Here is a 23,314-nt window from a genome sequence, read left to right as displayed (position 1 = left end):
TGGTGGCCACTTCTAAAAGCTGAGTGACATTCATGCCAGTGAAACCCTCTAGCTTTTGCAACTTTTGACTGATGTCTCCCTGGGCTTGCCCTACAAACACTGCATTTACCATGCACTGGTTCTCAGTAGCCTCAGGCTCAAATGGAATGTAAAGCTGGAAGGCCTCACAGAGTCTCTCATAAAACTGGCTACAGCTTTCATCTGCTCTCTGAAGCACCTCTGAAATATTTCCCATATTGAATGCCTTTTTCTCTCCTTTTCTCAAACCTTGCAGGAGTGCCTCTTGGTACCTCTGCAGTTGCTGTAGTTTGGCTTCCTCGTTTGGGTCCCAGTGCAGGTCTGCTTCTGGGAACTGGCCCTGTGCGTATGCCAGGACATTAAGGGTGCCTTCCGGTGCATTGTTTTCTAGCCAGTGGTGGGCTACCTGGGTCACCCTGCAGCATTCCTTGGTGTTGAACAGCATCAGGAGAAGCTGTTTGCAATCTGGCCAAGTTGGACTGTGTGTCTGAAAAACAGAGTGCATCAGATCTGTGAGGGCCTGGGGCTTCTCCATGCAGGAGGGAGTATGGTGTTTCCAGTTTAGGAAATCAGCAGTTGAAAAAGGCTGGTAAATGAAAGTTGGTTGCCCACCTTGGACCTGGCCCTGTTCATCATAATAGATGGGTCCCCACGATTCTCAGAGAGGCATCTGCAAAGCTCTGTTGCAGCCAGATTGAAGGCGGCCTGCTTGATCATCTTGACTTTCCTCCTTGACCTCCTGGGGCAAGGGCTCAGATTTCACCCTTTGGGGTTAGCCTGGGGTGTATCATCATCTGAGTCTGGCTGCTATTGGGCCAGCCTTGGTAAAGGTGGGTAGATTGGTGCATAAGGAAGAGGGGTTTCTATTTCCACTGGTGATTGCTGCAAAACTGGTTTTTCTTGTGGTTTTTCCTTTCTGTTTGTAGCTGACAGTGAAGCTGAATTCTCTTTCACTTTTGGCTCAGCTCGAGCTACCAATGTTCTGCAATAACCTGCCAGGCAGGGCTCCAGCCATACAGGTTGAGTTTGAATTATATTCAGCCATGAGTCAATATAAGGAAATTGGCCTGAAAGTCCAGGCTGTCCTCCAACCTTAGTCACCACCTTAAATACGCAGCCAATTATTTCCCTATCTATAGTTCCTTCGGCCGGCCATCCAACACTGAAAGAGGACCACTCTATTTCATAGACAGTTCTCAACCTCTGGGGGTCAACTTGATCCCATAATCCCCCACATAACCTTTCTTAAAGTTCTTTAACATGCATTCTAATGGGGTGGGTTTCAACAACTTCCCTCCCATTGCCTCCCAGTTACAGCGCAATTCACTCACGGTACTTTCACTTCGGACCAATTAGACCATCTCCCTCACAGAAGTATTTCAGACCCCTCTTAGCTTTAATGAAGGGTTTGAGTCCCAAACCCAGACCACCACAATCACTAAACTGTGGGGCACCTCCCTAGTGTACAGTCTATGCTAAGAGAACTGCGGCTCCACACACATCATTCCCCACGTTGGTTCCTTTTGGAACCGTCTGTTTCACATGCATTCACACACCTCCCCACTCCTGGTTTCCTTTCTTAACTGACTCAGCGAGCCACTCTTGTGTCCTGGGTCAGTTGTGGTGTAGATTTCTTTCAAATTTGCTAGCCACTCTTGTGTCCTGGGTCATATTACTAGGTACACCCTGGGAGGCGGTGAGGCTCCCCTTCTGTCCTTATCAGACAGGTCTTGCCTTGGGCCCAAACCTTACCAAGGTCCTGTAACACGCTGTTCCTGGAATAGTCCTGTAGCCCCTTAGGTTCTGTTGTGCTGTCAGAGAGTGGCACCAGGTTGCGGGAGAGCTGATCTCCCCTCGGGTTGAAGTTCTCCCGATAGCATGCCTGGAGTCATGGGTCTCCCCTAGCCTGGGGCCCCAGACCCACAGGCAAAGGAGACAGCAAACCTGTCATCTTCACTCCTGGCTGGCTCACCAAAATGTGGCTGGAATCAGGAGACCAGAGAGACCAATGAGGGTAACAGGAGGATTTTATTTAGGTGGCCACTAGCTCAGCAGATTAATATCCAGAGGCTGAGCAATGAGCAAAGAAAGGGCTTGACTTTTATTCATGCAACCAAAGCAGGGTGGCTAGCCCGTGGTGCGAAACTTGTGGGGTGGGAAAAGCAAGCTTACAGAAGCAGAACAAATACAGTTAATCAAGCTGTGACAGGTCTTGTAACTCAGGCATGTCTTGTGACCTTTGTCATCCTGCACAGATGGGAAAAACAGGACCTTTCAAAATCCTTGCAAACTTGCAGAAATAGTTACAAAAATAGTTATACAAGCAGAACAAAGAATGATGGCATGGGGAGAGAATTTCAGGAAGAGATTGATAAGAACTTGTTTTTCTTGTCCCTGTTTTCAGAACCCATTTCTTCAGGGCCCCTACCTGGCCTTGCAGGTAATGTTATCATAGCTGCAGCTGGACTTTGGAGTGAGTCAGCCTCGTCAGGGAAGGACTTGTCTTTCTCTTTACTTGTTTTTCTTATATTTCCTGCTTCATCAGCAAGAAACAACAAGCTTTACCTTCACAGTAGAAGAGTCCAGCAGAACAAAGATGGAAGCAGAGTGAGTGAATCTAAACCTATGGACACATTCATCTTGGAAACCCTAAGAGAGGCTAAAGGTGAGTGTCTAGCTGATACTAGAAAGTCATTATGACTAATTCTGACTGTTGGAGTGCAAAAGTCAGTCTCAAAGCTAACAGCCAGTACCAAGAAACAGAAACAAAGTAACAAGAAACTCTTATAGCAGCAGAGTTCTCCTAAATAATTCCATTGGCTGGTATTTTTCATCATTAATCTACTTACAAAGAAAATTGAGCCTTTTTAAATTATTATGATGAAATGCTCATAACAAAATTTTCCACCATAATCATTTTTAAGTGTACAATTCAGTAGTTTTCAATGCCTTTACGTTGTTGATGTAACCTGTCTCTAGAACTTTTTCTTGTAAAACAGAAACACTATACCTATTAAAACAACTTCTATTTTCCCCTCCCCACAGTCCTGTCAACCATCACCTACATACTGTCTCCCTGAATTTGACTATTCCAGGGACTTCATATAGATGGAATCATACTGTATTTGTTCTTTTATATCTGGCTTATTTTACTTAACACAGTGTTTTTACTGTAGGTCCAGTTGTAGCATATGTCAGAATTGTATTCTATTTTAAGGCTGAATAATATTCCATTTTAAGTATATTTCATATTTTGTTTATCCATTCATCTCTTAATAGAAATGTGAATTGTTTCCGCCTTTTGCAGTTGTGCATGCTATTGCCATAAATATTTATGTCCAAATATCTGTGAGCCAGGCTTTCAATTATTTGGGGTATATATATAATCTTGGAATTGCAGAATCATCTTCCACATCAGCTGCACCATTTTGTATTTTCACTAGCAATTCATAATGTCCATTTTCTCCACATTTTTCCCAACACTTATTTTCTCTTAAAAGTATTAATTTGTATGAAATGGTATCTCATTGTAGCTTTAATTTGCATTTCCCTAATGGACAGTGATGTTGAGAATCTTTTCATGTGCTTATTAATGATTTGTATATCTTCTTTGGTGAGAAATGTCCATTCAAACCCTTAGCCTATTTTTAACTGGTTTTTCTTGTTGAGTTGTAGGAGTTATTTATATATTCTGGATATTAGTTTCTTATCAGATGTATGATTGACAGTTATTTTCCCTATTTGTGAGTTGCCTTTTCACTCTGTTGGTAGTGTTTTTAGGTACTCAGAAGTTTCTAATTTTGTCCAGCTTACATATTTTTTATTTTGCCAGGTGTGATGGCTTACACCTGTAATCCCAGCACTTTGGGAGGCCGAAGTGGGCAGATGACCTGAGGTCGGGAGCTTGAGACTGGCATCACCAACATGGAGAAACTCTGTCTTTACTAAAAAACAAAATTAGCTGGTCATGGTGGCACATGCCTATAATCCCAGCTACTCCCAGATTCTCTTGAGGCAGGAAAATCGCTTGAACCCAGGAGGCAGAGGTTGCAGTAAGCCAAGATTGTGCCATTGCACTCTAGCCTGGGCAACAAGAGCAAAACTCCGTTTCAAAAAAAAAAAAGATATTCTGAAGTATTTTACTCTTTTGGATTCTATTTTAAATGGGACTATTTTCTGAATTTCCTTTTCAGATTATTCAGTGCCAATATATGAAAATATGACTTACTTATTTGTATGTATTGAATGTCTAACAGTTTGTATATGTGTGTAATCTTTATGTTTTCAACATAAAGTTTCATTTCATTAGCAAATTAAGATGATTTCATTAATCTTTTACAATTTGGATGCCTGTTTTTTTTTCCTTGCCTAATTGACCTCCCTTAAATTTCCAGTATACTGTTAAATAGCAGTGATTTAGATGGGTGCCTCTGGTACAGTGGCTCACACTGTAATCCCAGCACTTTTGGACGCCAAGGCAGATGGATCACTTGAGGCCAGGAGTTCAAATTCAAGTTTTCCTTTTTGCAGAATTTCTGTGTACTATTTACCAATGATCTAAAATGCAACATATTGTAGTGTAAACCTAAAAAACAAACAGAGAGACTCTTTAAAAGAAAAGGTGTTTATTTGGAAAAGGAAAATTCCAAGCAATGCACAAGCTATAGTAAACTAGGTGCACATTCAGAGCAGTAAAGGAAGACAAAGGAGTTTTAAAGTAGTAAATGAGGAGGATCACATAATTGTTATGAAATAACTATCCCTGGCTACAAAGATCAATAACACAGGTGTGTGGGTAAGTCAAAAAGAAAAGTAACAAACATAATGCCGTCTGAGGTTGAATAGGCAGTTGTTGGCAGATGTCTTGTGGAAATTTTTTTGTGCAAATTTTTTCTATAAGTTTGTGATATGGTTCCGATCTGTGTTCCCACTCAAATCTCACACTGAATTGAAATCTTCAGTATTGAAGCCAGGGCCCTTTTTGGGGGTGATTGGATCATAGGGGCAGTTGCTCACAATCCCCCTTTGGTGCTGTCATTCTGATAGTGAGCTCTCCTGAGATATGGTTGTTTAAAAGTGTGTGCCACTTTCCCCTCTCTCTCTGGATCCTGCTCCAGCCATGTGAGACACTTGTATCTGCTTTGCCTTCTGCCATGAGTTAAAGCTCCCTGAGGCCTCCCCAGAAGCACATGCTTCCATGTTTCCTGTGCAGCCTGCAGAACTGTGAGCCAATTAAACCTCTTTTCTTTATAAATTACCCAGTCTCAGACATTTCTTTATAGCAATGTGAGAACAGACTAATAGTGATACTAATAATCACTTGGTCCAGTAACCTTTAAATCCTGGTATCCAGGATTCTGCATAGTAGTTTAAACGGGCTTGAAATTAGTTTAAATAAGATGACTTAAATGGACTAATAGTTTGTGATGGCCTTTGTGCAAGGTTGTAGAGTTTTGTAGAGTCTTCTTTGCTATCAGGCATACAAGTATGAGAAACCTGTATTCTTGGCCTTTCCTGGCTCCATTTGTTAGGAATTTTTTTTTTTTTTAACATTAGGGGCTCCATTTTTAACCTGACAGCTTTCACAGTATACATGTGTAATATTGTCAATGTAAAGTAATTTGCTTCTAAGTGTCAGATAACAATAATCAGTGAGAAGGTCCAAAGTTGGGGGAAATAAAGAATGTGGCTTTACTACAATATCAACCACTAACTATGTGACTTTAACTGGCAGCCTCAATTCTCATATTTATAAAACAACATACTGAACAGTATTAATGTTTATACATTTTTCCCACATTATACATTTTCAAATGAATACTATCCACAAATCTAATATGCCAAAGTGATCAAAAGTCTGCTGCTAACTAAAAAAAAGAGTAAGAAAAAAATAATAAAGCAAGAAAAAAAAGGCAGCGGATATGGCTAAGTGTGCACATGTAGGATTATTTTCTCCCATCATACTATAACTATCCACGACCACCTTAGTGTTTCATTGTACTGAACCCTGTTTAAAGTACCTCTGCAGAATCCTTGGTGCCAGGATTTAAAGATTACCGGACCTAAAAGCACTTCATAGAAATACTTCCAACTTTCTAGTCCAATTGAGGAAAGTTTTCACTCACTGAATAATTAAAGAAAAATTAAATTCTTTGTAGTATTTTTAATTGCGGGAAACAAAAATTTAACATTTTACTAATTTCTAAGTATAGAGTTCACTAGTGTTAACTGTATTCACACTGTTGTGCAGGAGATCTATAAAACTTTTCTTACTTGACAAGTTATAAATATGTATATTAATGGGGTACAAAATTATGCTTTCATACATGTGTATGTTGTAGGAAAATTAAATTAAGCTTGTTAACATATCCATCACCTCACACACTTACTCTTTTTATGAGAACATTTAAAATCTACTTTTAGCAAGTATATATTATTATTAACTATAGTTATCATAGTATAAAATTTATTACTTAAACTTATTCCTCTTATCTAAGTAATACTTTGTGCCCTTGACCAATGTCTGCCCATTGCCTATATGCTCCTACCCCAAGGCCATTATATTCTCTGCTTTGACAAGTTCAATTTTTAATATTTCCACATATAAGTGAATATATGCAGTATTTGTCTTTCTGTACCTACCTTATTTCTCTTAATATAATAGCTAGTAGGTTTATTTATGCTGTCACAAATGCCAGAAGTTCCTTTTGTTAAAGGCTTAATAGTATTTCCTTGTGTAGATATACCACATTTTCTGTATTCCTCTTTTTGTTAATGTACATTTAAGTTGATTTTATATCTTGGCTATTATGAGTAATGACTGCAGTGAACATGGAAGTGCAGATATCTCTTCCACATGCTGATTTCAATTTCCTTGGAAAAATACCCAGAACTGGAAGTGTTAGATCATGTGTAAGGAAGGAAAACCTACATCATAAAAGAAGGAAGATCTCAAATAAGAACCTACTGTTATACCTCAAGACATTAGAAAAGTAAGAACAATCTAGGCCGAAAGTTAGCAGAAAGAAGAGCAGAAAGATGAGAAGAGAAATAAAATAGGACCAGAAAAACATTTTAAAAGATTAACAAAACTCAGATTTAACTTACTGAAAAATAAGCAAAATTGATAAATCTTTACACTAAGAAAAAAATGAAAGAAGACTAAAATAAATAAAACAAGAAATAAGAGAGAGGACATTACAGCTTATATCACAAAGGTACAAAGATTATGAAACTATTACAAACCAACAAGTTTTATACCAAACAATGAGGTAACATAGAAGAAATGAATAAATTCCTAGAAATATAAAACCTATCAAAGATGATCATGAAGAAATAAAAAATGAACAAACCAAATTATTAGTAAGGAAACTGAATCAGTAATAAACACTTTACCATTATCAAGGTTGCAGTGAGCAGTGATCTTGCCAGTTCACTCCAATGTGGGTGACAGAGCAAAACCCTGTCTCAAAAAACAAGAAAAGTCTTTCATCAAAGCAAATCCCAAGATTTGATGGCTTCTTGGTGAATTCTACCACATAATTTAAGAAAAACTAATGCCAATCCCTTGTCAACCCCTTCCAAAAAGTTAAAGATGGAATACTTCCAAACTTATTTTCTAAAGCTAGAATTACCCTAAACTGAAGCCAGACAAGAATATCACAAGGAAAGAAAATATAGGCCAATATTCCTGATAAACATAGATGCAAACTGTCTCAAACAAATGCTAGCAGACTAAAAGACATCACGTTAAAAGAACATTTGCCATGATCAATTGAGATTTATCCCTGGGATGCAAGAATGGTTTAATATATACATGTGAATATATGTAATATATAACATTAAGAGAATGAAGGACAAAACCATATGATCATCTCAATAGATGCAGACGGGCTTTGACAAAATTCCACATCTTTTTATAATAAAAATCTCAACAAATTAGGAATGTAACTCAACACAATAAAGGCCATATATATTACTAACTTGCAGCCACATTATGCTCAGAAGCTTTTCCCCTAAGATCAGGAATGAGACAAGGATGTCTACTCTCACCACTCTTATTCACTACAGTACTGGAAGTGATAGCCAGAGCAATCACATAAAAATAAATAAATGTCATCTAAATTGGAAAGAAATAAGTGAAACTATCTCTATTCACTGATGATATGTTCTTATATATATTGAAGTCTGGCGATGCTGCCATTCTTGATAGGGTTCATGACAAGCCCCTGTGAATGTGGACTTTTTCTAACTATCCTCTAGGTCATTTTGCTGTTCATGATACAAGACAGACAGTTGCTGTGTATATCACCAAAGCAGTGGACAAGAGGGCTGCTGGAGCTGGCAAGGTCCTCAATTCTTCCCAAAAGTCTCAGAAGGCTAAATGAATGTTATCCTTAATACCTGCTACCCCAGTTTTAATCGGTGGTCTCAGAATAGGCTCAGAACTGTTTGTTTCAATTGGCCATTTAAGTTTAATAATAAAAGAATCACTAATGAAAATAATGCATCATAAAACTTGAGAAGGAAAGTAGAGTGTATTATGGGCCACTGGTAGGGAGAGTGTTGTTTGTTCGTCATTGAATTTTTTTTTTTTTTCTACATATGGCAGTTTTCAGTTACTCGGTTTAAAAACCAGTACTATTTAATTGAAACAACTTGAATAAAAATCTGTCACAGCATTTTGAGAACCATTAAAACAAAGTTTAATGAGAAAACAAACCAAAAAAAGAACCCAAAATATATTACAAAACTATATTAATCAAAGCAGCATGACACAGCATATAAACAGACACACTGACCAAGGCAACAGAATAAAAACCCATGTATTTACCATAAGCTGACTTTCAGTTGACAGGAAAAAATAAATAAAAATAAGGAAAAACAGCTTTCGTTGTGGCTCACGTTTGTAATCCTAGCACTTTGCAAGGCCGAGGCAGGAGGATCATTTGAGACCAGCGTAAGAAACATAGTGAGACCCCCATTTCTACAAAAAAACTTCTTAAAAATAATAATAAATTAGCCAACATAAGCAGCTAGGCTGAGGTGAGAGGATCTCTTGAGCCTGGGAGGTCAAGGCTGCAGTGAGCTGTGATCACTCCACTGCACTTTAGCCTGCATGACAGAGCAAGGTCCTATCTCAAAACGAAACAAAACCAAATGAAACAAAAAAGCAGTTACTGATGTGACCTCAAACTTCAATAATTTACAAAGTATTTCAACCTCATAGGATACAAAAATGGTTTTAAAATCTGAGTAGGTATAGATGTCACACCTCCAGGCAACAGTGATAATACTTCACTGGTAGCAGAAATGCCAAGCTGCTCAAAGAGCTGCAACATTTCCAGCTGGTAGTATATTGGGGATTTAGTTTAAGCAGCTTTTGTCTGTATGTATTTCTTGTGTATATCCATACATGAACACATGAATCCCCAAACATATATATATGGACATACATACACAGAAACATATATATACATGTCATGTCATCTATCATCTACCAATATTCAAACACGTGCCTTAAAATAAGATAGGAATTTATTTAGAAGTAAAAGCAGATATCAAAACAAAACAGGAATAATACATTAAACAAAATTTTATGAGCAAAAATATATACGTATAATAAAACAAAATCCATGAGGCCAACTTAAGTTTAACTACCTAATAGCTACTGAGTATGGAAAAACTGTATTTCTAACATGATTTACATTAACTACCCCTGGGGCAGTTAATTTTAAAAAACAAAATACTCATGCAGTTACTCACACCACACCTTTTCCAGCCTTTTCAGTTTTACTTGCTGACTCTGCTTCTGAATTTTATTTACCTTTGAAGAATTTAACTCATGGAAGACCATACAAGATTTATGAAATGCACATTATTTACCTGTGCATTAAAAAGTATACTTATGGAATGAAAACCTGCCCTATAAAAAGCTTACATAGAAGTATGAATATGAACTATACATAAAAGTATAAATATGAACTATTTAGGCTCAGCTTTACCTGCACTGCTTTTTTTTTTTTTTTTTTTTTGAGATACAGTCTCACTTTGTGGCCAAGGCTGGAGTGCAGTGGCTCAATCTCCACTCACTGCAACGTTCACCTCCTGGGTTCAAGCGATTCTCCTGCCTCAGCCTCTGGAATAGCTGGGACTACAGGTGCACATCACCATACCTGGCTACTTTTTTGTATTTTTAGTAGAGACAGGGTTTCCCTATGTTAGCCAGGCTGATCTCAAACTCCCAACCTCAGGCGATCTGCCCACCTTGGCCTCCCAAAGTGCTGGGATTACCAGCGTGAGCCACCACATCCGACCTGTGAGTTTCTGGTTTGGTTTGGTTCTATAATTTTTCACATAAAACACAATATGTTGCCTAATTATTTTGTAACTTCCTTCAAGTGCTCTTTAGTAAAGATTCACAAACTTGAGAGTGCATCAGAATAAAGTCCTTAACTTTAAGGACTTGTTAAATCAGATCGCTGGGCTTATTGGTAGGAAAAATGTTGGCAAATGAATTATGCCTGCCTAAAATCTCAAGTAACAGCAAAGAATGATGTCCATAAGATGGTATACTAGAACTCTCCAGGCCCTCATTCCACTACTGAGACATCAAGTTAAGAATAAACTGCAGACCAGAACACCTTTGTGAGAGCTCTCAAGACCAGCTGAGAAACTACAGCACCCATGCCAAGTAAAATCAAGAAGAGACAGGAAGAGTTATCAGATTATCAGTAATTTCTCAACAGAAACATTGCAGGCCAGAAGGGAGTGTGATGATACATTTAAAGTGCTGACATTTTAAAACTGCCAACCAAATAAACTGTATCTGGCAAACTATTCTTCAAAAATGAGTAAAAAATAAAAGTTTCCCACATAAAAGCTGCAGGAGTTCATTACTGTAAGAACTGCTCTTCAATAATTGCTAAAGAAATTTGAAAAAAAAGGATGCTAAATAGCAACATGAAGCCCTAAGAAAATATGAAAATATAAAGATTCTAGTAAAGGTAAATATGTGGAAAAATACAGTCATTTGGTTTTTTATAATTTTAGTGCATTGATTCACTTTTATTTCTTGTATGGAACTCAAATAAAAGAAAGAAAAAGTAACTATAAATTTATACTAATGAATAAACATAACCAAGTATGGAGGTTACAGCTAAAGAGGCACATATTTTATATGTGATTGAAGTTGTTATATCAATTTAAAATAGAATGTTATAAACTTTTAGATATTTAATTGCAATGATAATATTGTAAACATAATATATCCAGAATATACACAAAAGAAATGAGCAAGGAATCACTACCAAAAAAAAAAAAAAACTAAACACAAAGGAAGGCACTAAGACGTAAGCAGGAACAACAAAGCTAAACAGAAAATAATTAACAAAATGGCAATAGTAAGTCCTTCCCCCTATTATAATCTAATTTAAATGTAAATAGATTGAAATGTGAAAATAACATTGGAGTGTCCAGGTGCAGGGGCTCAGGCCTGTAATCCTAGCACTTTAGGAGGTTGACGTGGATGGATCATTTAAGGCCAGGAGACTAGGCTGGCCAAAGTAGCAAAACCCAATCTCTACTAAAAATATAAAAATTAGCTGGGTGTGGTGGCACACAACTGTAATCCTAGGCCCTCAGGAGGCTGAGGCACAAGAATCACTTGCACCCAGGAGTAGGAGATTGCAGTGAGCCGAGATTGTGCCACTGCACTCAAGCTGGGGTGATAGAGAAAGACTCTATCTCAAAAAAAAAAAAAAAAAAAGAAAAAGAAAAGACTCTGTCTCAAAAAAAAAAAAAAGAAGAAGAAGAAAGAAAATAACATTGTAACATTGGAGACTATTAATGACTGGCTATAAAACAACAAAACAAAACAGAATCTAACTATATGTCATTTGTCTTAGATCTAATGACATACATACTGAAGGTGAAATGATGAAAAAAGATAATTCAGGCAATAGTAACCAAAAAGAGCAGGAATGACTACAATAACAGACAAAATAGACTTCATGCAAAAAACTATTCAAAGAGGCAAAAAATGTTATATAATAATAAAAGGATCAATTCAACAAGAAAATATTTAAAAATTTCAAAATTGAGTCAGTAATAAATAGCCATCAACCAAAAAAAAAGCCCAGGACGAGATGGATTCACAGCTGAATTCTAGTGGATGTAAGAAAGAAGAGCTGGTACCATTCCTGCTGAAACTATTCCCAAAAAATTGAGGAAGAGGGAATCCTCCCTAGCTCATTCTATGAGGCCATCATCATCCTGATACCAAAACCTGGCAGAGACACAACTAACAAAAGAAATTTCAGGCTAATATCCTTGATGAACGTCAATGCAAAAGTCCTTAACAAAATACTGGCAGACCGAATCCAGCATTAGATAAAATAGCTAATTAATCAACTATACTCAAGTAGAGTTTATCTTCTGGGATGCAAGTTTGGTTCAACAAATACAAATAAAAAAAGGTAAATTATCCCATAAACAGAACTAGAGACCAAAACTACAAGATCATCTCAATAGATGCAGAAAAGGCTTCTATAAAATTCAACACCACTTCATGATAAAAGCTCCTAATAAACTAGGTATTAAAGAAACACAACCCAAAATAACAAGAGCCATCTATGACTAACCCACAGCCAAAGTCATACTCAATGGACAAAAGCTGAAAGCATTTCTCTTGAAAACCGGCACAAGACAAGGAGGCCCTCTCTTATCACTCTTATTCAACATAGTATTGGAAGTTCTGACCAGGGCAGTCGGGCAAGAGAAAGAAATAAAGGGAATTCAAATAGGAAGAGAGGAAGTCAAACTATCCCTGTTTGCAGACAACATAATCCTAAATCTAAAAAACCTCATAGTCTTAGTCCAAAAGCTGATAAACAGCTTCAGCAAAATCTTAGGATACATGGTCAACATACAGAAACTGCTAGCATTCCTATACACCAATAACAGTCAGGCCAACATCCAAATCAGGAACATGATTCCGTTCACAACTTCCATGAAAAGAATGAAATACCTAGGAATACAGCTAACCATGGAGGTGAAAGATCTCTACAAGATAACTACAGACCAGTGCTCAAAGAAATCAGAGATTACATAAATGGAAAAACAATCCATGCTCATGGATAAAGATGGATATTGTTAAAATGGCCATAATGTCCAAAACACAATTTATAGATTCAATGCTATTCCTATCAAACTACCAATGACATTCTTCACAGACTTGAAAAAAATATTTTAAAATTCATATGAAACCAAAAGAGAGCCTGAATAGCCAAGGCAATACTAAGCAAAAAGAACAAAGCTGGAGGCATCACATTACCTGACTACAAACTATGCTACAGGGCTACAGTAACTAAAACAGCATGGTAATTCTACAAAAACAGACACATAGATCAATGGAACAGAATAGATATCCCAGAAATAAAGCCACACACCTACAACTATCTGATCTTCAACAAAGCTGACAAAAACAAGGTATGGGAAAAGTACTCCCTATTCAATAAATGGTGCTGGGATAACTGATTAGCCATATGCAGAAGATGGAAACCCTTTCTTTTACACCATACACAAAACTCAAGTCAGATGAATTAAAGGTTTACATATAAAACCCAAAACTGTAAAAATCCTGGAAGACAGCCTAGGCAATACCATTCTGGACAAAGGAATGGGCAAAGATTTCATGAAAAAGATAACAAAAGCAAATGCAGCAAAACCAAAAATTGACAAATGGGATCTAATTAAACAGTTTCTTCATGATGAAAGAAACTATCAATTAAAGTAAACAGACAACCTATAGAATGGGAGAAAATTTTTGCAAACTATATATTTGACAAGGTGTAATATCCAGCTCTATAAGGAACTTAAAACAAGAAAACAACCCTATTAAAAAGTAAGCAAAGGGCCAGGTGCGGTGGCTCACGCCTATAATCCCAGCACTTTGGGAGGCTGAGGCAGGTGGATCATGCAGTCAGGAGATCAAAACCATCCTGACTAACATGGTGAAACCCCGTCTCTACTAAAAATATGAAAAAATTAGCCAGGCGTGGTGGTGGGCACCTGTAGTCCCAGCTACTCAGGAGGCTGAGGCAGGAGAATGGCGTGAACCCAGGAGGCAGAACTTGTCTCTATAAAAAATACAAAAAAAAAAAAAAATTCGCCAGTGTCTTGGCGGGCACCTGTAGTCCCCCTACTCAAGAGATTTAGGCAGGAGAATGGTGTGAACCTAGGAGGCGGAGCTTGCAGTGAGCCGAGATCACACCACTGCACTCCAGCCTAGGTGACAGAGTGAGACTCCACCTCAAAAAAAAAAAAAAAAAACCTTAACAGAAAAATCAACAAAACTGAATTCATTTTTTGAAAAGATGAATAACATTGGCAAATTTTGCCTACATTAAGAAAAAGACTCAAATAACTGAAGTTAGAAATGAAAGAAGGGTAATCAAGTGATGCCACAGAAATGAAAAGGAGTAAAGAGAATACAATGAATAAAAATTACACCAAGGAACTGGATAAATCAGAAGGAACAGGCTGGGTGTGGTGGCTCACGCCTGTAATCCCAGCACTTTGGGAGGCCAAAGCAGGTGTCACCTGAGGTCAGTTTGAGACCAGCCTGGCCAACATGGTGAAACCCCATCTCTACTAAAAATACAAAAAAATTACTCAGGTGTGGTGATGCACACCTGTAATCCCAGTTACTCAGGAGGCCGAGGCAGAAGAATCGCTTGGGTCCAGGAGCCAGAGGTTGCAGTAAGCAGAGATAGTGCCACTGTACTCCAGCCTGGGCAGCAGAGTGAGATTCTGACTTAAAAAAAAAAAAAAATACATTGCTAGAAACACACAACCTACCATGAGTAAATCAGAAAGAAATAGAAAATCTGAACAAACCAGTAACTAGTAAGATTGAATCAGAAATAAAAATCTGAACAAAGAACAGCCCACAGTGAGATGGCTTCACTGGAGAATTCCATTAAACATTTAAAAATAATTTTATGCAGCCACAATAAAGAATGAAATCATGTCCTTTGTAGCAACATGGTTGCAGCTAGAAGCCATTATCATAAGGAAACTAATGCAGAAACAGAAAACCAAATGTCACATGTTCTGACTTATAGTGGGAACTAAATCTTGGGTTAATATGAACATAAAGATAGGAGCAACAAATACTGAGGTCTCCAAAAGAAGGGAGTAAAGGAGTGGGGCAAGGGCTGAGAAACTTCCTATTGGGTACTATCTTCACTATGTGACTGATGGGATCAATAGAAGCCCAAACCTCAACACTACACATACACCCTTATAGCAAACCTGTACAAATACACCTGAATCTAAGATAAAAATGAATTTTTTAAAAAATAAAAAGAAATTAACAATGATCCTGAAGGAAGAAGCACTCTGAAATTCATATAAAGATGCCAGTATTACACTGCTATCAAAACCAGATAAACACATAAACAAGGCTAGGTATGGTGGCTTATGCCTATATTCCCAGCATCTTGGGAGATTAAGATGGGGACTGCTTGAGTCCAGAAGTTTGTGACAAGTCTGGGCAACTTAGGGAAACCATGTCTCTACAAAAAAATTGTAAAAAGTTAGTTAGGCATGGTAGTGTGCACTGGCAGTCCTAGCTATTCAGATGGCAGGATAGTTTGAACCCAGGGATTCAAGGTTACAGTCAGCAGCATCACACCACTGCACTACAGCCTGGGCAACAGAGCAACACCCTGTGTCCAAAAAAAATTTTTTAAGAACACATAAAGACAAAAAGAAAATCACAGACCAATATCACTAACAAAAATCTATGCAAAAATTCTCAATAAAATACAGGCAGGTTGAATTTAACAGCACATTATAAGGATTATAGACTGGGCATGGTGGCTCACACCTGTAATCCCAGCATTTTGGGAGGCCAAGGTGGGTGCATCACTTCAGGTCAGGAGTTCAAGACAAGCCTGGCCAACATGGGGAAACCCTGCCTCCACTAAAAATACAAAAATTAGCCAGTTGTAGTGGCCCAGGTGCAGTGGCATGCGCCTGTAATCCCAGCTACTCAAGAGGCTGTCAGGAGAATCACTTTACCTTGGGAGGCGGAGGCTGCAGTGAGCCGAGATTACACCATTGCCCTCCAGCCTGGGCAACAGAGCAAGACTCCATCTCCAAAAAATAAAAAAAATAAAAAACAATTATATAGGCTAGGTGCAGTGGCTCATGCCTATAATCCTAGCACTTTGAGAGGCCAAGGCAGATGGATCACCTGAAGTCAAGAGCTCAAGACCAGCCTCCACAACATGGTGAAACCCTATCTCTATTAAAAATACAAAAATTAGCTGGGAGTGGTAGCAGATGTCTGTAATCCCAGCTACTCTGGAGGCTGAGTGAGGCAGGACAATCTCTTCAACCCAGGAGGCAGAGGTTGCAGTGAGGTAAGATCAAGCCATTGCACTCCAGCCTGGGCAACACAGAAAAAAATCGGTCTCAAAACAAAAACAATTATAAACCATTACCAGTAAGATTTTACTGGATTTTAAGAATGGTTCAATACCTTTTAATACATCACGTTAACAAAAATAAAGGACAAAGGCTAATTTCAATTTACATAAAAAAAGCACGTGACAAGATTCCACACCTTTTCATTATAAAATACACTTGGGCAAGAAGGGAGAACCCTCAACATAATGATGGCAATTATTTTTATTTATTTATTTATTTTGAGATGGAGTCTTGCTCTGTCACCCAGGCTGGAGTGCAATGGTGTGATCTTACCTTACTGCAACGACCTCCTCCCAGGTTCAAGTGATTCTCATGCTTCAGCCTCTTGAGCAGCTGGGATTACAGACATGTGCCAGAACACCCAGCTAATTTTTGTATTTTTAGTAGAGACATAGTTTCATTATGTTGGCCAGGCTAGTCTCAAACCCTTGACCTCAAGCCAAACACCTGCCTCAGCCTCTTAGAGTGCTGGGATTATAGGTATGAGCCACCATGACTACCCAGGGCAATTTTATTTATTAATTTTTGAGACAGAGTCTCCCTCTTTCGCTCAGGCTGGAGGGAAGTGGCACAATCTCAGCTCACTACAACCTCTGCTCCCTGGGTTCAAGCAATTCTCCTACCTCGGCCTCCCGAGTAGCTAGTTACAAGCACCTGCCACCACACCCAGTTGTTTTTGTATTTTTAGTAGAGACGGGTTTTCACCATGTTGGCCAGGCTGGTTTCGAACTCCTGACCTCAGGTAATCTACCCGCCTCGGCCTCCCAAAGTGCTGGGATTACAGGTGTCAGCCACCACTCCCAGCCAGCAATTATTTTTAAAAGCCCACAGGTAACACTTTATTTGATGGTGAAAGGCTGAAAACTTTTTCTCTAAAATTAAGGAGGCAAAGCTGCTAAGTGAAATAAGCCAGTCACAAAAAAAATGCTGTATGATTCTAATAAAGTAGTCAAATTCATAGAAACACTACCAGGGCCTGGGCAGCAGTGGAGAAAGGAAAGTTGTTTAGTGGACATTCAGTTTCAAATATGAAAGTTAAGAAACATTCACCACAATGTAAATATTCTTAGTACTACTAATTGTATACACTTAAAATGGTTAAAATAGGAATTTTTTTTTTTTTCACAATAAAACCAACCTGACTGCTGGTGCCTATGCATAATTTTTTTACATAGTTAAGTCTAGGGTGAGCCCAAGATTTTATACATCTAACAAGATTCAAGTAATGCCGATGCTGACCTGGCCCAGCTTCAAAAACCAGTGCTCCGAAACATCATACCTTTAAGATATTGGTCATAATGCTTAATGCTTTTCTTTACAAAAATTCTAGAATTCCTGAGAAGTTAAAAAATAATAAAAATAAAAATAAATCAAATTGACACTGACATTGCCAGAAAACCAGTCAGTAAATTATCTTAGGTGAAATCACAGGCCTGATTGGGTATGTTTTTAGATTTTCTAAGACAACTAAGTTATTCATGATCTTATCTGGCTTACAACTCTGGCCAGTAACATTCACCATATTTTTTTTAACATTTTAATGGCTTTAATTATTTACTGTTTGAACCATTAGACAAACACATTCCTACAGAGTTGAAGAACCGCAGAATCTTTACTAAAGGTGTTTTGCAACTAAAGAGAGGTGATGGAAACATAACATACGAATGTGCTAAATGCCACTTACACATTTTAAGACACTGACTTTTATCGTGTGAATTTTACCTCCACAAAAATTTACGAGTCTCAGTCTTCTTTGTTGTAATCTGACTCCTGGTTAACCTCTACCAAGCTTCTAATTTTTGTCATAATACCCATCCCACAGTATATGTGTACACTAAAGATCTCCAAACTGAATACAAAAAGGTAAACACACAAATGTGTAACGAGGGCAGGTTCTTCTGCTACGGACTTAGTGCCCTCAAAAACCACTTAAGGGCTGGTGCAGTGGCTTATGCCTGTAATAGCACCATTTTGGAAGGCCGAGGCAGGAGGACTCCTTGAGCCCAGGGGTTTGAGACCACCCTGGGCAACATAATGAGACCCAACCCCATCTCTATAAAAAATTAAAAATTAGCCAGGCATGACAGTACATGCCCACAGTCCCAACTACTCCGTAGGCTGAGGTGGGAGGATCGCTTGAGCCCAAGTTCAAGGCTGCAGTAAGCTGAGATCACACACCACTGCACTTGAGCCTGGGAAAATGAGTGAGACTTTGTTGTTAAAACAAAAACAAAAACCAAAAAAAAAAGAAAAAAAAGCTTTATGCAAGGAAAATTTATTTCAGCAAGTGCAGATGCTAACCAAACAATCTTTCATTAAGATAAAACAAAAAGTGACTTTCAAGAACACATCAAGCAAAGGACTCATCAATTAGCACAAGTACTCTGAAATACTACTTCTAAATTCATAAGGTTATCAATATTTACATAAAAAGCATTTTGTATTCCACTGGTGTACAGAATGAACTAAGTGGGGAAATAAAAATAGTCCACTATGTTTTATGTTTATTAAGACTTAAAACTGCATGTTTTAAAGAAAGAGTTAACTTAGTATTGGTATCATATACAAGTAAACATTTATTAACAGCAAAATATTATTTTTATTTTTGCATATTCTCAAATACACATTTACAATAGTATCACACTTCCTATATGAATTCTCCATAGTTATTTTAAGTATTTTACAATTTGTACAGAGGAAGGGACATACAATATTTAATAGGCTATTTTTCAACCAAATAATAATTTATGTCCTTGTAAGATTTTGTACCTCTTTAAAACTTTCAACTTCAACATCCACTTTTTTAGCTTTGCTAATCAAATTAAGAATTAAAACCAGCCTGCAAATAATAACAGTATATAACATTAAGCACAATTTTGTTTCTTTCTTTATACAATGTTCTATCATATTTACTTGACCAAATGCTTAATTACCTTTTAAAGGTTTCAATACTGTGGTTAAAAACAAAACAACTGTGTATAACTCCAGACTATATGAAAAATATGAAATATGTAAAGTGTTATGTTCTTTACCTTTCAGTTTATTTTTAAAAGATAAATAGCTAACTATCTGTATTAATTTTAAAGAATGTTTTAAAACTCTTAAACTTTCACTTAAATACTTCCTTTTATATTACTTCAGGGAGAAAACAAATTGGAAGGAGATTTAAAGGATTTTCAAACACAAACTGAAGTTTTCAAGAACAGGATAATGAAGGACAGTAAAAATCAGGTAGGGACATGTATAAGGGCTAAGAAGGCCTAACACGTTCTCAAAATCCATTACATGGTTTTGGTTGATACTAGGTTTAAATTCATATATGACTAAAGCACTTTAGAACTAGATCAAATTAATCTAACATTTCAGATATATTTCCTTAATCCTACAACTTTTGAATTGGTGGCACAGAAAAAGGTGAAAATAAAAACCTGACAGCAAAAGTTGAATAAAGCACCACCATACTAAACTTAGAAGTAGCTGTAATGTGGGTTAAAAAAATTCTAATCCTCTAAAATATTCCAAATACACAGGTACCAACAGCCAAATTAAGGAACCTAAAAATGTATTTTCCAGTCTCCAAATTCTTATTAACCAAATTCTTTTTAATTATATGAATTCATTTTATATTATATCCATACATATAAACTATTAACTGCTTAATAACTTACTAACTCTCAAATAAACAATAAAATTTGGAAAGTGATATATATTCCAAATAAGGCCATGGATTTTCATTATGTACTTTTATCTTCTAATCAAAATCAACTTCACTGTTGTCTTTTTAAAACTTTACTCAATGTAAAATAAAAAGCAGGATAAAGTTGCTAATTTGGAATTAGCTCTCATTCTGTTACATGGTACCATCATTTTCCCTTAGTCCTCCTTACTTTGCAAAGAGACAGAGTTCCTTCACAGGATTCTCAGAAAAATACTAAGAAATCTATGTCTGAAATAGCTTCCCAGAAAAATTTATGATATGAAGCTGAAATTGTATGAAAACATTCTATCTAGAAACATGTTACCTTCCATTTTTATCTATCAAAGATTATTTGAAGAGAAGATTTTCACTCTCCTAACGTCCTTCTTTTCTTTCTAATTATTCACCTCAAATTTAGTAACTGAATAACAAGTTACAAAATGCTCTCATACATCCCTGGATCTTTCAGGTTATTGTAAATTTTCATCATAAGTTTAAAATTTGTGGTTGTGTGTGTAAATACGTAATAAGCAACAAAGATGCATATACAAGATTTAGAGTTACACACCAAGTTTCAAAATATCCTGAGTCCACAATTTACCTCTAAGACTCCAAAATTCAGCGTGCAGTAAGTCTCATGTGTTGCAACACAATGCAAGACAAAGCAGTACAAAGAGAAAACAGAAGACAAAAATAAGTAAAACTTTTCAATAATACTTTCTAAGTTTGCTGTGCTGACAAAAGATGTAAACACTATAAAGGAAAGTTAAGGGAAGTACATTTTGCCTGCTGAACAAATGAAATTTAAACATAAATGTGGTCAATATCCTATATCAATCAATGCTAGAAGCTCAAATGCAAAATTTTATCATGTAATCTGAAAATATTGACAAAAAAATTATTACCACGTTTTGCTAATTGGACTTGACAGTAAAACCTCCCATTTATATTAGCAGATGTCTCCAATGTTAAACATTTGTGTAGAAAGAAATGGGTCAAACATGTTACTTTTATAGTTATCAATCTGATTTTGTCTTAGAAGAGTACCATCAACATGAATAAATATGTAAGTAAATAGTAAAGCTTTTATGACTGAAAATTCAGTATAGAATCACAAATTATTTTATTATAAGCAACTTGCTTGTTGCTATTTTTCCTCATCTATTGAAGAAACTGAAAAGGATTCAGGACACCGTATTGAATAAAATGTAAAGAAAAGTGGACTAGAAGCAATAATTCTATTTTTACACAGCATAATTCAATATATAGTAATGGATGTGAACAAGACTGGCTTTAAAAAATGAATTTTCTGCTTCAAGGCCAACATTTTTACAAGCTTGTAGACACACTGTTAGGGCAGGCCAACTTCTTTATGATGTCGCATTATGTGCTGGTTCTTTTCTGAAGGTCTTCGGAAGCCTTTCTTGCAGTACTCACACCGATGAGGATAGTCTTTTGTATGAATGGAAATAACGTGCCGTTTAAAGCCTGAGGCATCTGTAGTGCTATACTCACAGTACTCACACTGATATACTTTCCTGCCGCTGTGTGTCTTCATATGCTTTTTAAGCTCATTTTGTTGCCTAAATCCCTTTCTACATCTCTTACACCTAAACGGAAGATCCTTTGTGTGAACTGAGAGAATATGGCGACTTAGAACAAATGGGTCTGCAATCTTAAAGTCACAATGTCTACATTGGTGCATTTTTTTACCTTTGTGGACAGCCACATGTTTCTTGAGTTCTGAAGGCCTGTGAAAGCCTTTCTCGCACATCTCACACTTATGAGGATAGTCTTTCGTATGAACTGAAATTACATGTCGTTTCAAATCACTTGAGTTTGAACTCTTGTGGTCGCAATGCAAACACTGATGTGTTTTGCTTTCTTGGTGGACAAGAGTATGGTGCTGCACTTCTTTGGTATCTGAGAAAGTCAGAAGACAAATGTCACACTTGAATGGCATCTCTTTACTATGCTTTGTTTTTATATGTGTTTTCAAGTTAGAAGAGTCTGCAGACCTATATTCACAGTACTGGCATTGGTATGGCTTCTCGCCGGTATGGATTCGCATGTGCTTTTTGAGTTCCGACGGGTGTCGGAAGCCTTTTCCACACTCCACACAAATATGAGGAAAGTTCTTGCTGTGGACTGCCAAGAGGTGGCGATTCAATAACCCCTGTTCAGCTGTCTCGTATTCACAGAATTTACACTTGTGCATTTTGTCAGCCCCTTTTTCCTTATGCACCATTTTGTGAGTAAACAAAGCCCCCGCATGAGAAAAATGCTTCCCACACTCATCACATTCAATGGCCTTCTCTGCCTTGCTGGTCAGCTTGTGGCTCTCCAGGTGGTTATGTAAACTTATCTTCTTGTTGGTAGTGTAATCACAGTCAGTACAGTGGTACTTCTTCTTGGCAAGGTGTTCAGGATGGTTTTTCATGTGTCTTTTCAAAAAACCTCTCGACTTAAACTTCTTCCCACAAATCATGCAAGGATAGACAGTCAAAGGATGACCATCAGGGCCAATAATTATTGCTAAGAAAGGAAAAGAAAGCAGTATGAGTGCTTAATCAAACTTCTGGTTTCCTCATGAATTTAAAGCTTGTGTTGTGAACATTACTGGGAAAATACTTTTAAGTTATTAACATTCCTTTTACTGCTTTTCAATGTTAAGAGTTATAGTAATGTCCTAATCGAGAGAACTGGTTTGGTTTATTATGAACTAATCTCACCCCCTCCAGCTAAAAAAGAAAAATCAATCAAGCAGTGACAAAAGAACGTGAATTTAGAAATGTGTAGCAAACAACTCATAAAAATCAAGTCCAGCATTTCTGCTTTGGTGACTGACTCCAAGCCAAATATATGCTAACAGTAAAGCTTAACTGCACCTATAAATAAATTTTAATATGCAAAGAAGCATTCAAAACAACATAGGATAGTAATCTGTCCTATAAATAAACTAGGTACTTCTTCCACTTCTCTGTAAATGATACCTGCTTTATGCTGGTATAAGCAGATCCATGTAATTTTGTTCACTTAAAGTTAGGTAACATTTTAGAAATTTGTTTTCCTTTTCACTAAAATCACCAGAGGATTTTAATT

The 23,314-nt window shown here is 37.1% G+C and overlaps 1 protein-coding gene and 1 long non-coding RNA gene across 6 annotated transcripts in view; one reads left to right on the top strand and one right to left on the bottom strand.

The window, feature by feature from the left end:
* Positions 1 to 2,369: 2,369 nt before the first annotated feature.
* LOC129025931 (uncharacterized) overlaps positions 2,370 to 23,314 on the top strand; it is a 32,315-nt gene continuing 11,370 nt past the window's right edge. Inside the window, exons 1-2 of the long non-coding RNA XR_008497370.1 lie at positions 2,370 to 2,683; positions 19,657 to 19,746. This is a non-coding gene — a long non-coding RNA (uncharacterized LOC129025931). The remainder of the gene's footprint in view (positions 2,684 to 19,656; positions 19,747 to 23,314) is intronic.
* Positions 19,091 to 23,314, bottom strand: part of ZFY (zinc finger protein Y-linked) — a 50,904-nt gene continuing 46,680 nt past the window's right edge. For all 5 annotated transcript variants that reach the window (XM_063660954.1, XM_063660956.1, XM_063660955.1 and 2 more), the window contains one exon: positions 19,091 to 22,747. In XM_063660954.1, the coding sequence (XP_063517024.1) occupies positions 21,564 to 22,747 (1,184 nt within the window). In that variant the 3' untranslated portion in view covers positions 19,091 to 21,563. The remainder of the gene's footprint in view (positions 22,748 to 23,314) is intronic.

Source organism: Pongo pygmaeus, chromosome Y, assembly GCF_028885625.2.
Source record: "Pongo pygmaeus isolate AG05252 chromosome Y, NHGRI_mPonPyg2-v2.0_pri, whole genome shotgun sequence".
Classification (NCBI taxonomy): Eukaryota; Metazoa; Chordata; class Mammalia; order Primates; family Hominidae; genus Pongo; species Pongo pygmaeus.
Note: the sequence above shows the minus strand (reverse complement) of the source record. Positions and strands in the feature narration are given on the sequence as shown.